The sequence below is a fragment of the Pomacea canaliculata genome, linkage group LG5, assembly GCF_003073045.1.
Source record: "Pomacea canaliculata isolate SZHN2017 linkage group LG5, ASM307304v1, whole genome shotgun sequence".
In the NCBI taxonomy this organism is placed as follows: Eukaryota; Metazoa; Mollusca; class Gastropoda; order Architaenioglossa; family Ampullariidae; genus Pomacea; species Pomacea canaliculata.
The window spans coordinates 21521394-21534282 of record NC_037594.1 but is presented as its reverse complement, the minus strand read 5'-3'; the positions used below and the strand labels follow the sequence as shown (position 1 = coordinate 21534282).

General features: G+C 35.7%; 2 protein-coding genes across 5 annotated transcripts; one reads left to right on the top strand and one right to left on the bottom strand.

Annotated features, from left to right (window-relative positions):
* Nucleotides 1-65: 65 nt before the first annotated feature.
* Nucleotides 66-4352, bottom strand: LOC112563589 (probable assembly chaperone of rpl4). The gene is made up of 11 exons (XM_025237686.1): nt 4222-4352; nt 3543-3655; nt 3131-3277; nt 2681-2833; nt 2373-2470; nt 2058-2181; nt 1617-1718; nt 1330-1398; nt 898-1038; nt 559-634; nt 66-270 (listed from the first exon to the last, which is right to left on the bottom strand). The coding sequence occupies exons 1-11, from the start codon at nt 4262-4264 to the stop codon at nt 203-205; spliced, it is 1134 nt and encodes a 377-aa protein (XP_025093471.1). The 5' UTR covers nt 4265-4352; the 3' UTR covers nt 66-202.
* On the top strand, nt 4311-12831 carry LOC112563587. Of its 4 annotated transcripts, none has more exons than XM_025237683.1 (12): nt 4311-4414; nt 6196-6674; nt 6759-7288; nt 7601-7730; nt 7882-7981; nt 8582-8674; nt 9355-9577; nt 9917-10026; nt 10555-10623; nt 11392-11514; nt 11767-11829; nt 12243-12831. In XM_025237683.1, the coding sequence occupies exons 2-12, from the start codon at nt 6502-6504 to the stop codon at nt 12372-12374; spliced, it is 1746 nt and encodes a 581-aa protein (XP_025093468.1). In that variant the 5' UTR covers nt 4311-4414; nt 6196-6501; the 3' UTR covers nt 12375-12831. The 4 variants fall into 4 exon arrangements, with proteins under 4 accessions (XP_025093468.1, XP_025093469.1, XP_025093467.1 ...); XM_025237684.1 differs by having other exon boundaries at nt 6196-6869; nt 6954-7288; XM_025237682.1 differs by having other exon boundaries at nt 6196-7288; nt 11770-11829.
* The last annotated feature ends 58 nt before the right edge of the window (nt 12832-12889 follow it).

Here is a 12889-nt window from a genome sequence, read left to right as displayed (position 1 = left end):
TATTTTTAATTTATAATGTTAACAACCATTTTCATTTATAACACTCAAGGAATATGACCAGGTGCTTTAATTTTTTTCAATTTATTATGAGCTTGCAGTCTATTGAAGTGGCAATAGTCTGTTTTGTTCCTGCAAATTCTAACAGAGACAAGTGAAAATTTTGTGAGCTCAAGCCACTGCTGTTCACTGATCCATGGCTTCCTCATCTGAAGCTCTCAATCTCTAACTCCTCACCATTTCCCTCAGGCTCCGATTCTTCCTCACCATCACCTGTCCATGGTAAAAATTTTATTGAGAAAGTTTGACTACCAGATAAAGTCAGACTTTACACTTTATGGAAGCATATACAGTTTTAGCCAAAATCACAAGATTGTATAAAAATGCAACTTACCAAATACTTTATGTGTTACTTATTACCCTCTCTTGTAAAAGAGACTGAATAACATCACAAAATGTTAACATAAATATCTTTTTACAAAATTCATAAAGTAATTGAGAAATTATATAAAGCCATGGAAAACATTCCTTGTTCAGAATACAGTTCAAAACAACTTTCACCTGGTCCTAGCTCCTGTAACAATTCAGTGACGTGTTGCAGCAATTCCTCATCTTCATGCTCTCCTTTCGTGTAAACCTTTTTAGCCCAAATAAGCAATAGCAATAATGTAATTGATTTTAATGTTATTAACAATATTTCAAATAATATTAGAAGATATCTCACAATTTTTTTTTACAGAAATATGCTTAGAATGCACCCTGCCACATGAGCCTATTTTTTGCATTTTATGTTAATTATCTTGGATTAAGAGGGAAATAAAACAGGAATGAGTTTGTATGTTAAAAAAATTTAGAAAAAAACCAGCAGAAATTAAAGTATACATAACACAACTTCTCTACCTTCTTAGCCTTGGTCAAGTAATGCCTGGCATTGACAACAAAGTCTGGCCCTTGCAGATAGTTGGCCCAGCCAAGCATGTACCAAACATCCGGCACATCCTCATCTTCATCAAGCAGTAGTTCAAGTATCTCTGTTGCTAACTTTAAAAAAAGTATACCATCACTCATTTTAAATATTTCATATGTTCTGTCTTCACATATTCTACTTCATTTCTCCTATTAACCACTTTACACCCAGGATATTTTGCTGCATCAGAGAGCAATTGTTGCATGTTAACTATTGCTCACAGAATCCATACATCCTCAATGGTGTGGACAGAATTAAATTTGACTGATAGACACCGCTTGTCAAACAAGCAGAGATAAAGCAACATTGGGTATGTGGGACTTAAAGGCAGGGGGACTAAAATATGCAAAAATACTATTGCTTACCTCATACTCTCCTACTTCTATCAAAATTTTGGCAGACTGCATCCTTGTGTTATAGCTTAGAGGACAAGACTGAAAAAAAAAATCTTAAATTTCCTTATAAAATTACAAAAAAATGTTCATCTGTAATTAAAATATTTTAAAGATACCTAAATGATGGATGTATTAGAGGCAATAACTAAAGCTGTGTTGAAGACCATTAGAATTATGTCAGACATTGAACAAGCAGCACACCATCATCAAATGTAATAAAATATATATAATTTTAGACAGCCTGGTTATTCACCCACCTCAACAGGATCAAATTCCTCATCATCGCCCTCACATTTGTCTTCAGCTTGTAACTGTGGCAACCACAGTGAAACACTATGTTTAATTATTTCCTTGGCTTCCTGAAAACAAGTAACAGTAACTTGTTAATGCTATTTTATCACAAACCAAATTAACAAGCACTTATACATCCAAATAAGAAAAGAGGTAAAATGCAAACTGAAAAGCCTTCATCCTTTGCTCTGTATCAGAAATAAATTGAATAAAGTAAAGAATTTTAAAAATGACTTATCTCACTAAAGTAACAAAACAGATCAACAGCACAAATGGAAATAGAATGACAAACTTTAATATGCATAGTTCAATGCTTTTTTGCTCTCTGATGACAAGACATTAACAAACTAAGAAACATAACAAAATTTATGTGCACATATTTTGTACCAACACGACTATTTTCTTACGTCTAATTTCTCTTTTGACAAAAGAAAACTGGCTTTCAACTGTAAAGCTTCAGGGTTGTTGGGGTCTAACGATACAGCTTTTTCAACATTTTCCTCACATCTCTCTTCAGCACCCTCTTCACAACTGTAAGAAACAACATGATAATAACTTCCATAACAATAAAATTTACTAGATGTAAATAATAGCAGATATTATATTAATGTCTACAATATAAAATAAAACAGAGTTATTTTAAAACAAAAAATGTTCCACAATACGAAATTACAGCACCAAGCAAAACAAACATTATTTTGTTATGTTAATTAGCACCATACCATAGATCTGTGAGATAAAGTTCTGCCACAGAGCAATATGCATTTGATATATCTCTGTCAGAAGGTCCTTCGTTAGATCCTCTGCATGCTGCAGCCACCTAATAATGACAATTTAATAAGCATCAATAAAAATATTACTATTAAATGTGACAATGCAAATTAACTGATGTACATACATAATGATAAAGACATGCGTATGATACAAAGGTCAAGGAGAAATGAAAATTAAGGCCATGTAGGCTGAAACAACAATGTTTATTTTTTTCCTATTCTAATTAACTTTGAGTAACATTGAGCATTCAACTTACTTCTTGAGTTTCCTTTTCTCCTTTCTCCTTTAACATTAACTCTATTCCTTTTTGAAAACAATCAACTGCCTGTGCCCCTTGAAAGATTTGACCTAAATACATGTACTTGGAGAATCCAGATTCTGGACAAACTTCTACTGCTCGGCCAAAGCACTGTCAAAAAAAAAGCTGCATACTTCAGAAACAACACAAACCACAAGATTAACGCAAACCTAATTTGATGGACACTAAATAATGTACAGTACAATCACTTTTTTACCAGCCAAGGTTTCACTGTCTAAGTAGCACTACCTCTTGAACAAAGTCTTAATTCAAACAACAATGAGCTCTGTTGGTGGTGGATGAGGGAGATTAATTCCTTTAAGGTAAAACCATAAGAGGGTTGCTATAATGATGGTAAGATGTGGTGGTGCATATCTAAAGGTTGAGCCTTCAATAAGAACTTGTTACCTGTTTCGCAGCCTCTACATTGCCCAATTCCAGCAACAGTATTCCTGATGTTTCAAGAGCTCTTACATTGTCAGGATCTTTTTCCAGTGCTCGTTGGCAAAACTTTTGAGCCAATTCATATTGGAATTCATCTATCAGCTGTTGCGTCTGCAAATTATAACGGGGCACTCATACCTTTGTGTGAATGTACTAGATAAAGCCAGGACAGAAAAATATCAGGCATAACAAAGATATCCTACTGTTTTCAATAGGGTATTAACAAATATTTCTTTTCAGCTTATTTATGCTTTTACAAGTAGATAAGCGCATATTTATAAAAATTTTATCACCTCTTTCAAAGTGTTTTTATATTTACAATTTGACAAAACTTTTTAAATCTCACCCATACACAAGTGCATGTGCATTTATTTACCTTGTCAAGCAGCTGATCTATTGTGTAGTCTGGACAGCTACTGGCTTTCTTCTTGGCAGCATTCTTAGCACCTAAAGCTCTTGATGCCTCTTTTAGCTCTTGTTTTCTTTCCTCTGCAACCATCGTGGGAAAAAAACAAACTGTTCAGCTTAAGTCCCAGTCAATGGGCAATTCACATCAACAAATAAACTTAGGACATCAGTTCAAGCCTTATACAATCCCCAGCCAAAACTGTGTAAACTGTTACCCCTAGATTTTTGAATAGTATCTTTATTACTGATCAAAGGTATGCCTTTTCAAACTTTAAAAAAAAATTATATTTAAGAAAACTAGTCTTTATTTCTCACAATAGACAGAATAGTACTATGTAGTAAAAATGAAATATTACTAATTTTATTAGAAGCTTTTTTCCTGCATTTCTTTCACCCTAACTACTAGTCCTACTTTAGTACTCGATTTTCTTTCTCTGTTTTCAAAAGTATAGCTGTTTACTAAAGTCGCACCATGAACACAGGAGTCTGTATCATATTCATAATGCTAGCGGTACCAGAAATCATATGGCTGGCATTTTGTGTGCTCTGAGTCTGATAAGCTATGTCGGAAAGCTAATTATTAAATGTAGTAACTAAAAACACAATTCGGTTTTTGTGTTTTTTAATTAATTGTAATTAATACTTACGTAAAGTTTTGCCTCCTTTCTTCTTAAAGTTTTTCTTGCCCATAGCAGCTACATTAGAACATGTAAACACGGCACGTGCGAAAAAAACAGAGATTTACTGTAAGGGAGATAACCTCAAGTCGAACGAGAGCGCACTTGGCAGTTCGATGTGGGTGGGGTTTTCCAGGTGGACGGCTACCCATTTTCGTCTTAAGTGAGTTTTAAACAATATTTTCTTGCTATTAATGAATAGATTGTTTTACTTTTGTGAAAAAATTAGCCATTTGTTTGTGTTATTTTAGACAGTTATCGTCCTACAATCGATGCAGTTCGATCTGTATGGGCTGTACGTCGTGTCGATTTACTTTGCGTCCGCACGCGCACTTGCCATGTGTGCGTGTGCTTGCATGTGAGTGTGGGAGGATGGGTAGCACGCAAAGATCAACAGAAAGTATGTGCAGTTGCATAACTATAACAATATTAAATCAATATGTTGACATGATACATTTTTTCACAAACTGCGATTTTACTTTCGTTTTCGTTCATCTCATGAATAGATCGTGTAAACAGCGTATACAGCATTTCATTTCCGTTTTGACGAAATAAAGGGTTTGTTTGATAATTTGTACAGTGGTATATTGGTTCTCGATCAGTTTTAAATGTAAAATCAAAAAGATAGACCCAAAGAATGTCTCGATTCTGTTAAAATATGTTGTCCTTATGAAGGGCTACGTGTTGGGCAAGGTTATGATGGATCAGTGGGTCTTTTCCTGGAGTGGTCTAGACAGTCATTCAGTTCCTGTCATCCGTGGTTTCAGCACGGGGAGGTGAGCTAAATAGATCCCAAGCAGGACAGGCGGGGTAGTCGACAATTACCGAAGGCCCTCGAACTACATACAGTTCTATATATATATAGCAGTTCAAATAATCCATGTTATGCTAGTGAATCTTTATTTGGTCTGCTGAAGACTGACTGGAACTTCACAGAGACTTGGGTGATGATACTATTCCACTGTGTGATAATTGCTTAACGCATTTTTGTTGTTATCAGATGGTATTTATACACGATGGTAAAAAATGCTGGTGAATGGTGGTGTGGCATTGGCATTATTTAAATAACATTGAACTATGTCCAGGTCACAGTGTATACTTTTTGTAAAAAATAGCTAGTCTCCTAATGTACTGCATTCTCTTTACTGCGTCAGTAAACATTCGTGGCTTCCTTGGATGAGTTTATATCCTGGAATGATGACAGTTTCTTAGAGAATTCAATTTTAGTAAAACTAAAGAGATTGTCTTCGACTTTCATCAGAATTATCCATCGACTATTCTCCATAACTGTTATCCATCTTGAGGATGTGGATATAGTCAATATATTTAAGTACCTGGGCACCATCTTGGACAAAAGACTTTGCTATTCAAGCATTTGATGTTCTGAGAAAGGTTCAACAGTGCCTCTTTCTTTTCAGGAAGCTGAAATCTTTTTCTGTCTCCATCAGATTTCTCCAGCTGTTCTGCAAATTCCATATCTACTGTTCCATATGTACTGTTCTTCTCATCCAGCTATCATTACAACAACTTACCAGTCAAGGACAAGAACAGTTTGGGTCAAGTTGTGCACATTTTCTTGAAGGTCATTAGAATGGCCCAGAGTGACTTCCATACTTATCCAAAGCCACCACATTTAAGATGATCAGCATGTTCTATCAGGAAAGTTGCACCAGTTCCCATAATGCTACTTGTTCTGTGTGTGTCTACATCAGGACCAGCAGAAAGCAGTCATTTGTGGTTTCAGCCATATGGCAGGAACAATGGCATGTGTGAATGAATTGTGACGTGGGGTCTCGTTGGTGAAGATCTGTGTGATGGGTAGGAAAGTGTGTTGGTATTGGTTGTTAATATGGTTTTACAGCTGTTAATATTGTACAGTTCTTTATTTAAGCTTCCTCAATTTGTTCATAGGAACACTAAAAGTTATATAATTTTCTGTTTCAGGTCAGCTGGTGGAATGTTGATAGCAGAAATTTGGATAGATGTTTCAGCATAAAACAAATAGCATTATATGTTGTAGAAGACACATGATGAAGAGTGACATTTAATCAGACCTTTTGCAACACCGATTGACACGAAATTCAGTTATGGCAGGTTTCCAGAATGGTTGCTTGTCTTCAAATAGCTTTTCTGCTAATGACCAAGAAACTGATGAAAGAAAGGGGTTACTAAGGTCTAGGAAAGACACATTCGAAGTGAACAAAGCAAGGTCAGAAAGACGTCCCAGTCTAGAAAGAATAGAACGTTCATATGCTGCAGACAGATTCCACTCCTGATGTAGAATACAAAAATTGTCTTGATTCTGCACATCAGCAAGATCATGTTGACAGGCTTATGCAGAATGAGGATAGGGAAGAGGAGAGACTGAATGAGAAGAGGCAATCAGAACGTCGCAGAAGTCTTGAACGAATAAGCAGTCAAAGGTCAGAACGAAGGCAGAGTCTAGAGAGGTCTGACAGGCATACAAGTGAACGTCGCCCAAGTATCGAACGATTAAATTACCAAAGGTCAGAACGAAGGCAGAGTCTAGAGAGGTCTGACAGGCACACAAGTGAACGTCGCCCAAGTATCGAACGATTAAATTACCAAAGGTCAGAACGAAGGCAAAGTCTAGAGAGGTCTGACAGGCACACAAGTGAACGTCGCCCAAGTATCGAACGATTAAATTACCAAAGGTCAGAACGAAGGCAAAGTCTAGAGAGATCTGACAAGTACAAATCTGAGAGTGGTCCTAATCTTGAGTGGTCAGAAAGAAATAACAAAGAGGGAAATTCAGGGCAGTCAGGTATTAGCACTCTTCGCCCGCAGCCTTTGAATGAAAGAGGTGTTCCAGGCAACTGGGATTTATTACTGCCAGTAGAAGATGATCAACGTTTTCACTTGGTGCCACTTTCAACAATTGATTGGGAGTACAGTGCCATCACTGTGGACTTTGAGGAGGCTGGGCTGAGGGTGAAATGTGTTGAACGACTGCAGAACCGTATGCTGCTGGATCGATTTAGATCAGAAAAAGACCATCTTAAAAACAGTCGATCAGGTACTTCTTTGAAGTGTATTTTGACATTTGAGAAATTATATTTATGTTGTTAAGTATTTCGTTTATTAGTAACACACCTTAAGCACAAGATGTGTAGCAAGGTATGTATGAAGTTTAGAAGAAGTTGGAGGGGGAGTGTGAGTGAGAGAGAGAATGAGAATAGATGAATGTGCTATCTTTGTTTATATGCATGGAGCCATGCATTTATATCCATGCAGATATCCATATGTGAAGTTTCATCTGTAAACAATCAGCATACAAATAGATCTTTTATTGAAAGAAGCAGCAGCTATACAAACTCAATGTCTACAGTTTCAGAAAAGGACTTAAATGAGTGCTATTTATACCATGGCACCCAGGCAAATAAACTTGATCTCTGTGAGGAGGGCCTGGATTCCAGACTAAGCTTCCAAGGTTGCTTTGGCAGGGGAATCTACTTTAGGTAATTATTTTTGTCATGCTTGAAGTGTAACAAATTATCATTTTACTATCAGTACAATGGAAGATAATAAGGTGCTAAAACTGGTCAAAACATTATTTACATAAACATTTTTATTATAGATAACAGATAAACTACACAATGTTATTTGCAGTGACAATCCAAGGAAATGCATTCAGTATGCCAAAACTAATGATGACAGAGGCAAGCATGCAATGATACTTGTGTGCAGAGTGATACTGGGAGATTCTAAGGTATTATTTGAAGAGCACGAGTACGTTGGTTCCAAGGTCCTTGTAAATATTTCTAATCTATTATAAAATTGAATTCGCAGTAGTTGTAAATGATGATCTTAAACTAAGTTACTAAAGTGATTTAAAGCCACCAGCACTTTATGGTATATTGTCCATCCAAGTTTCTGTAAAAAAGTAATAGTGTTTATGCCTGAAAGCATGGCTTACATGATGTTCCACAGAGAAATATTGGTAGGGTAACAATATCTGCAGATCACTTTGTGGATGTATTGATGTGAGCAGCAGACATTTGAAAATGTGCATTAATTTACTGCTAGAAGTAACTGTTAATGTGTACAGCAAAGACATTTTGTGCTTTTATATTGCTGCCTAATAATATTAGTAATATTTGAGATGCTTTAACAATTGCATTTTTTTTTACCCCCTGTACATGTGAATGGTGATACATAAGCATGTGTGTGTGCATGCAGATCTGTATGTGCAAAGATTCAAGATGAGAAACCTGTGATATAGGTGGCCTTGCAATTTGCATACATTTTTATCTTTCTATTCCAATAAGAATGTTATAATTTTATTATGGACAGTTTTTCTTGCTTGTAGGTATATCCACGTGGTGAAATGGACCCTGACCTCCGTCGGGAGCCTGAAAGACTCCAGCGTAAAGGTGGTTGGCGATATTATGACTCAGTTCAGGTACTAGCTAATAACTCTTATCAAACGGCAATACTTTCAGCATAGGGATTAATGAGCAACAGATTTTAAAATCTAGATTATTGTTAACTGTGAATGTTACAGCTTCATTTTATTACAAATCTTTGTTGTCTTGCAATAGAAAGACTTTTGACTACTATGCCAGCTAATTCCTATCAAATGCATGTACAAGACCATCTAAATTTCCACACAACCCTGAGGATAAACAAGTTTTCAATGATAATTAAATCATTTGAAGTACTGATTTCTGTGTGGATGCTGAAATCTATTATAATGAAATCAGATATAAAGATGAAGATGGAAAATTAATACTGTAATCACTTCTCTATGACAGCATCCATTTAAGGAGGAGCAAATATTTACTTAGGTATTCAGTCTGAGTACACACTCCACACTCTAAGGTCTCTTATTCAAATTAGTTACAACTGGTGGCTTGCCTTGGCTATCCTAGCCTGATAAGAATAAGTAATGGTAAACTAGCTCAGAAATGGCTTGCACAAGCTGAATTTGAAAAAAAAAGAACAGAGGTAGCTAAGAGAGAAAATAGTGATAATCCTTGGAAGGAAAAGAAAAGGCCATCATTTTAAAAATATTCATTGCTGCATTTAGTTGATCATTGCTTCTGCATTAACCTTGTTTCTAACATATCCTGCTACCTGCAGGGAATCCCCAATGATTACCCAGAGTTTGTGGTATACGAGAACCGTAGGGCTATGATTGAGTATGTTGTTACATACGAAGAAGCTCCACCTCAGCCTCTGCCTTCAGACCAGCCCATATGCCAGGATCCCAGTGCAGGTCTTTATAAGGAAGATCTTGAGTCTATTGAGCTTCCAATATCAGAAGAAGAGCTAGACAGGTTATACTTGCTTACGCCTGACTCAGGTGAGGGGTATGAATCAATTTATAAATAAACAAATAAATCTTTAATCAGAAAAATATATGTTGCAACCATCTTGTATATAACTTCTTGTCAATATACTTGATTTGAGATATAATACAGTATTAGAGACAGAGAAAAAAATTGTCTTTAAAAAGTGTGAAAATCAGGAACCATTTTTGCATATAGTACTCTTGTTTTTGTTGGTTTTTTTTTTTTTTCTCATTTCCTCTTGTCAAACAAACTTTCTTGCCAATCCATAATATATAACATAGATATATATTAAGGCTGTGCCCTGGTATAGCTTGTCTTTGTCACAGTTTTTGGTTTGTTTCCTTGGTTAGATTCTGATGCAAGTTGTGATGAACATACACGCGAAGTTGAAAGATTGCGTGACAATGTCCGCAGGAACAAAGCCAAACAACTGGGCATTCCTTACAAACCTCCCACAGAGGTATAGAAGTCAGCAAGTTTCTTCCTAGTTCATCTTATTCCTTCTCATTTTGACTGATTTGAATTTTTTACTTGTGTTCTCTTCAATTGTCTTTTCAGATCCAGATACCATATAAGATTTAGCACTTTCAGTTCTTGAGGCATAATAACAGTAATAAATGCAAAATTTGTAAAGCACTTACTCACACTCCTAAGGAGCATGCTCTTAGCACCTAAGAACAAGAATGAGACATGGACAGCATATGAGGGACAAGAAAACAAACAAATAACATAAACTATGAGAGAATAAACAAGAATAAACAAGAATAAACAACAGTACTAATGATGAATAAAAGCAAATGCAGAAAATGCAAAGAGGAACCAAATAACAAGAACTGAGACGGCCTGCTAATCACTGACTTCACAGTGTTTTTGAGTCTTATTAGTATACTATTACATTTTCTTTAAGCTCTTAACACTGAAAGAAGTGCTATACTTTTCTTATCTGCTGGATCATTTTTATTATTATATTTATGGATTTATTTTTCAGGAACAGAAACGATATGATCGACTGCATTGGAAAAGAGTCTGCTATTACAGCTGCCCACCCAACTCACCTGTGAGTCGAGATCTGTGTAAATGCAGTCTGTACCGTTAATGCTTACAGAGAAATACTGTAAAAATGTAAAAAGTATGCTGTTAAAATGAAAGCGAATTCTTTTTTTAAAAAAATGGCACAGGATAAAGATTAAAATATAAAAGGTATAAGGGGTTAATGATGTCCAAAGTACTACATGTAGAAGATGGATTCCAACCATCTGCTTTACCCACATTTATCCAGCTGTAAAGCCTCCCCTGGTTAAACAAAAATATTAAAACCAAGTGCCCTTAAGTCAGTACATTTAGAGAAGTGCTACAAAATCCTTAGTGTTGTCTCTGTATTTTCTATATTAATGCATGCAACATATTTCTCCCCCACCATTTAATGCTAATTCTCAAGAACACATTTCTTTAATACACATTCTCTTAAAATGTAATACTCTCATTGTCACAATCTAAGCTGTAAGTTCCATGTGAAAAACCATTTCCAGCTGTTTACTTGCATCTTTTACATCTTTGACTTGTTTTCTTTCTTCTTCAGGACTGTGGTGAGCTCCCCCCACCCCCACCTCCCAACATGTTCTTAAGGATTTATGAAAATTTACGTTGTTCTTCTTTGTAATAAAAATAAACAGGCAGAATTGCTTTGAATTTCTAATGTTGACACAACATTTTCATGAGGGATATAACTAGTTATGCAGCGGATGGATAGGATAAATGCTAAAATAAACTAGATCGCAGTTATTTCAATGGTTCTGTGGGTGAGGTGGTTTGATTTTTGTTTTAGCTCTTTGATATGATGATAAAAAAGAAAAGAGAAGAAAAGGATGAGAGGAAGCGAAGAAAACAAGCCAAAAAGGACAAGAAGCCAGAAACTACTGGCAGTATTAAAGCACCGAGTGGTACCTCAGTGAGTACTGCCATGAGACTTTGTACCGTGCATTCATGCTTAAATTGTTTTTACAATTTACCTGTATAACTTGTGAAAAGCATATATTTTGTGCATTTCCACAAAGATGCATGCAAGCACATACACCTAATAGAACAAGTGAAAAAAGGTTATGAAAACAGAGGAAAAAGAAATTTTTTTACATTTTATATTAAAATATGGAAATCAACAATTCAACTACATATTGAACAGCTGTTTTCATTCTCTCTGCAGCAGTCTTGGAAGATGTATGGATCTGCTGAAGAGGAAAAAGTAGAAAATGATAGTGTGGCAGAGGTGTGTCAAGTTTATCATTGTTTTGGGGGTTTTGCGCTTGACCATTTTACTTCCCTGTGTGACTGCGAGAACCTGACTCAACCTTGACTTGCGTAACTTTGACAGCTAAGGAGATAGACATGCTTATAAAATTCTCTGGTGCCTATTGGGAAAGAATTTCACCACTGACTTGTAAGAAGGGGACTGTCAGCAAGTATTATAGTTTGGCATAGTTTATGAAAAGGGCCAGAAATGAAGACAGTAGAAAACTGTGCAAAAAACAAATCCAAAAAAGTATACAAAGTCCAGGTTGAAAGATTTTAGGTTATGTATTTATGAATTAAATTGCACATGTGCGCTTTCAATCCTTCATGTGTGGGATTTACATCTTCATATGCATGTTCCTTTGCATTAAATGTTATATTTTGTGACAGGTTTTGAGTAACCTAATCGCAGAGTTCCTGACCATTACAACATCTGAGGATGTGTCGACAGCTCGACGTTACATAATGGAGAATGGAATGGACTTGGAAAAAGCTCTTTGCCAGTATTTTACTGAGTCTTGAGATACACCAAATTCATACTTTTTAAGCTTAAACTGGTCATTTCTTAAGTTGAGAGTGGCCTGATTGAAACTTATTAACTGTTAAAAACTAGTGAAATATTATTACACCATGATACTTACCATACCTGATCTGTAAATTATGTAGTGGGTATGAAATTATAGCTATCCAGATATTTTACTGTTTCTTTTATTTGAAAAAAGTGGAATGAACCAGAATCAGAAATGTAAATTAAAGTCATTTTATTATTTAATTTAGAAACATCTTTTGTGGTTTTTATTTTTCTGATGCCCAAAAGTTTTCTTGATGTTACTGATAACAGCAGCATTTCCCTTCCCTGCCCCCCCCCCCCTCTACTTTGTTCTTTGTGGATGTTGAGCATTAAGAGATTAAGAATTTGTTCATGTTATAAAGCTGTTGTATTGCTGCCACCATGTTTATGATAAAGACTGGCTTATTACAACTTTGTAGGAGTGTGACTGGATGGGATACTTGCCTACAATTTGCTACTTGCTCAC

Coding starts and splice junctions, on each gene's coding strand:
- LOC112563589 (XM_025237686.1), bottom strand. CDS start 4,264: ATGGGCAAGAAAAACTTTAAGAAGAAAGGAGGCAAAACTTTAC. Junction 3,278..3,542: donor TAGATCAGCTGCTTGACAAG/GTAAATAAATGC, acceptor TATAATTTGCAG/ACGCAACAGCTGATAGATGA. Junction 1,039..1,329: donor TAGAAGTAGGAGAGTATGAG/GTAAGCAATAGT, acceptor CTTTTTTTAAAG/TTAGCAACAGAGATACTTGA.
- LOC112563587 (XM_025237680.1), top strand. CDS start 6,502: ATGCTGCAGACAGATTCCACTCCTGATGTAGAATACAAAAATTGTCTT. Junction 7,289..7,600: donor TCTTAAAAACAGTCGATCAG/GTACTTCTTTGA, acceptor CAATGTCTACAG/TTTCAGAAAAGGACTTAAAT. Junction 11,830..12,242: donor AAAATGATAGTGTGGCAGAG/GTGTGTCAAGTT, acceptor ATTTTGTGACAG/GTTTTGAGTAACCTAATCGC.